The 2,780-nt window shown below is 47.2% G+C and overlaps 1 protein-coding gene across 2 annotated transcripts; it reads right to left on the bottom strand.

Annotated features, from left to right (window-relative positions):
- Positions 1–348: 348 nt before the first annotated feature.
- junba (JunB proto-oncogene, AP-1 transcription factor subunit a) lies at positions 349–1,981 on the bottom strand. 2 transcript variants are annotated; one of them, XM_067440900.1, is made up of 2 exons: positions 1,828–1,981; positions 349–1,610 (listed from the first exon to the last, which is right to left on the bottom strand). In XM_067440900.1, the coding sequence occupies exon 2, from the start codon at positions 1,570–1,572 to the stop codon at positions 715–717; it is 858 nt and encodes a 285-aa protein (XP_067297001.1). In that variant the 5' UTR covers positions 1,573–1,610; positions 1,828–1,981; the 3' UTR covers positions 349–714. The 2 variants fall into 2 exon arrangements, with proteins under 2 accessions (XP_067297001.1, XP_067297000.1); XM_067440899.1 differs by having other exon boundaries at positions 349–1,951.
- Between the last annotated feature and the right edge of the window lie 799 nt (positions 1,982–2,780).

Raw genomic sequence — 2,780 nt, 5'->3', positions numbered from 1 at the left:
ATGCCCGTGCTCATATTTTTATCTCTAGTTTTCTTTTCGCTGAAACTGTTTTGGGAAGGTTTCTGAGCTCTGGGGAAAATCCCGAGTTGCTAAATTCTCTCTCATTCACACGCGCTTCATTCATCCGAGCGTCAGACCCGAAAGCGCGGCGGACTTCCTGACCGGTAGCGTGGGCGGGGGTTCCCGCAAGTCTACCCTCAGTGACGTACATGCAGCAAAACAGCCCATATATGGGCATTGCGTCAGCAGGAAAAAAGAAGCCAACGTGGGCACGTCTCCAACGTAAACGTAAAGCCGTATGCGTTCGTTTTCCTCCTGTGCTTGTAATGAACAACCCCAAACAAGTAGTTGATTTTCAACGTTTTTACTTAAATATAAAAAAAATATTTAAACAAAACAAACAGAAACACATGAAAAGTCTGGATCAAACTTACACAATAATCAATAACTTACAGGAATGTTTTCATAGGGCAGCACTTAACAACAAGTCACTCAGTCACTTCACTTTAATAAGTGCTCTTATTTTGTCCAGACGGAAGTACCTTGTTTTGAAAACAACTATAACACTATAGTTTTCTACAGAAAACACTTAAGAAATATACAACGCTCGTACTCAGTGCAGCAACAGCATTTTTTGCATCATCATAAACATGGTCTGCTCTTCCAGTGTTTCCCATTTGTCAGTGTCCGTGCAGTTCACCATAGCAGTTCGCTTTAAAACGACTTGATCTTCGGCGTTAACATCAGCTGGCAGCCGCTGCTCACATGGGTCATGACTTTCTGCTTGAGCTGGGCCACTTGCTCCCTCAGCAGGGACGCGGTGCTGGACAGTCCGGCGTTATCCGTCTTTAGGATTTTCACTTTGTCCTCCAGCCTGGAGATGCGCTCCAGCTTCCGTCGCCGGCATTTAGTGGCCGCCAGCCGGTTCCTGAGCCTCTTGCGCTCCGCTTTGATGCGCTCCTGGTCCTCCATGTCGATTGGAGACATGGGAGGAGAGCCGTCGCTGCTCTGCAGATCCGGGACGGTCTGTGGCTCCTCTTTGAGCGTGACAAGTCGCTGCGGATGTTGGAAATGATGAGGGTGCGTCGTGGCTTGGTGGTGATGGTACTGTTGGTGGTGGTGGTGAGGCAGGTAGCTGATGGTTGCTGTCGGGTAGTTGGCTGCAGGTGTGAGGTTAGTGTTGGGATTGCAGCTGTTTAGAGTGGTGTACACGGGGGTCTCCGGCTGGAGGGAGGCGCCGAAGACGGACGAAGCCACCGAGCAGGACGACAGTCCGCCGGCTCCGATGGAGACGTTCGGCGGGGGCATTTGGTTCATTTTGTGGAGCTCGTCCAGCGCTTTCACGAAGCCGTCGGCGAAGCCCTCCTGCTCCTCTGTGATGCTCCGGGTGTACAGATACTGCCCCGGGGTGGGTGATGTGATGACACCGTTACCGTTCTGGATGATGAGTCTCTCCAGCTCCGGAGAGGCGAGTTTCAGCGAGCCCACGTCTCCGGTCGCCGCGGTGTAGAAGTCGCTTTCGGAGCGGAGGGACTTGAGGTTCCGGTAAGGTTCGGTGAAGCCCACGCTCATGTTCTGCTTTAGGAGCTTGTAGTCGTGCAGGGCAGCGTCTGGATGACCATAAGCAGAAAGAAACGAGTCGTCATGATAAAACGGTTGCTCCATTTTTGTTGACATGTGAACAGAAATTACGTCGGACGTTCTGAGCTGACTGTAGCTACACTTTAATGTCCGTTAATTTTGTTCTCCTCGTAATATTACATGAGGCAAAAAAGATGTCAAAGAGAAAAGAAACTTCCAAAATGAGTTTGAACAACTTTACTGTACCAAGTAGACAGGTGTTTTCCCTTGACAGCTGATGTCCAAAAAGTGCTTTTTCGCTGTTCCCGAGTTATTTACAAACAGCCGTACGCGTTGTCTTCGGGCTCCGTGCGCACTCAGTCTTACGAGAATTGCGCCTCGGCGTTACTTTTATTACTCGGCGTTTCGAGGGCGTGTCTAGGAGAATCGCTGCCGCCGCTGATTGGACAAGAGTTCGTTCCGCTCCTCGAGCTGTCAGATGGGCGATGACGTTGTTGCCAGGAACCGCTGAGATTGAAAACAACGCTGGAGGCGAGAGTGCAAAACTGAAGGGAGACTGCGCTCTTATTTTTGTTTCCATAAACAAGACGCAAAAACTGGCCGCAATAGTTGCATAGGCACTTTTAAGAAAAAATTCCCATGGCCAAGAAAACAGAAACACTGTTGTGGTCTTGAGAAAAATAAAATAAACAGCCCTTAGACGGCGTTAAAGAACCACATTCTGTTTCAACGGTCAAATATGGACAAACCCAACCGTTGGGTTTAAAAATGTAATTCAAAAATGTAAAATAACGTTTGGGGTTGTCCATATTTGATCGGTGTAACAACCCAGCATTTAAAAAAAAAAGATATAGCCTAACCTAAACATTAAACAAACAGTTTTTCTAAAAATGGAAAACCCCAATGGTTTCAACCCAATGTTCTTCTCTTTAAGAAGATTTTAGGCAGAATGTCTAAAAGCAGTTCTTTTACACACAAGTGGAAATTATTTTAAATGTCAGGCTCTAAATAGGCTATTCCTTCAATTTAAGCTGCACAACAAAACTGGCCATTTAAGTAACTTAAATACAGGATCGTAAAATGGGATTGGATCATTTTAACCCAGATGAATGTGTCAGGGCTACCACATCATCCCGGGCCCTTGTGAAAAGTCAAGAGGGGCCCACTATAAGGCCCTCTATTGTAAAGCGTATAATAGT

This window comes from Pseudorasbora parva, chromosome 4 (assembly GCF_024679245.1).
Source record: "Pseudorasbora parva isolate DD20220531a chromosome 4, ASM2467924v1, whole genome shotgun sequence".
NCBI lineage: Eukaryota > Metazoa > Chordata > Actinopteri > Cypriniformes > Gobionidae > Pseudorasbora > Pseudorasbora parva.
The sequence above is the reverse complement of the archived record's forward strand: the minus strand, read 5'-3'. Positions and strand labels throughout refer to the sequence as shown.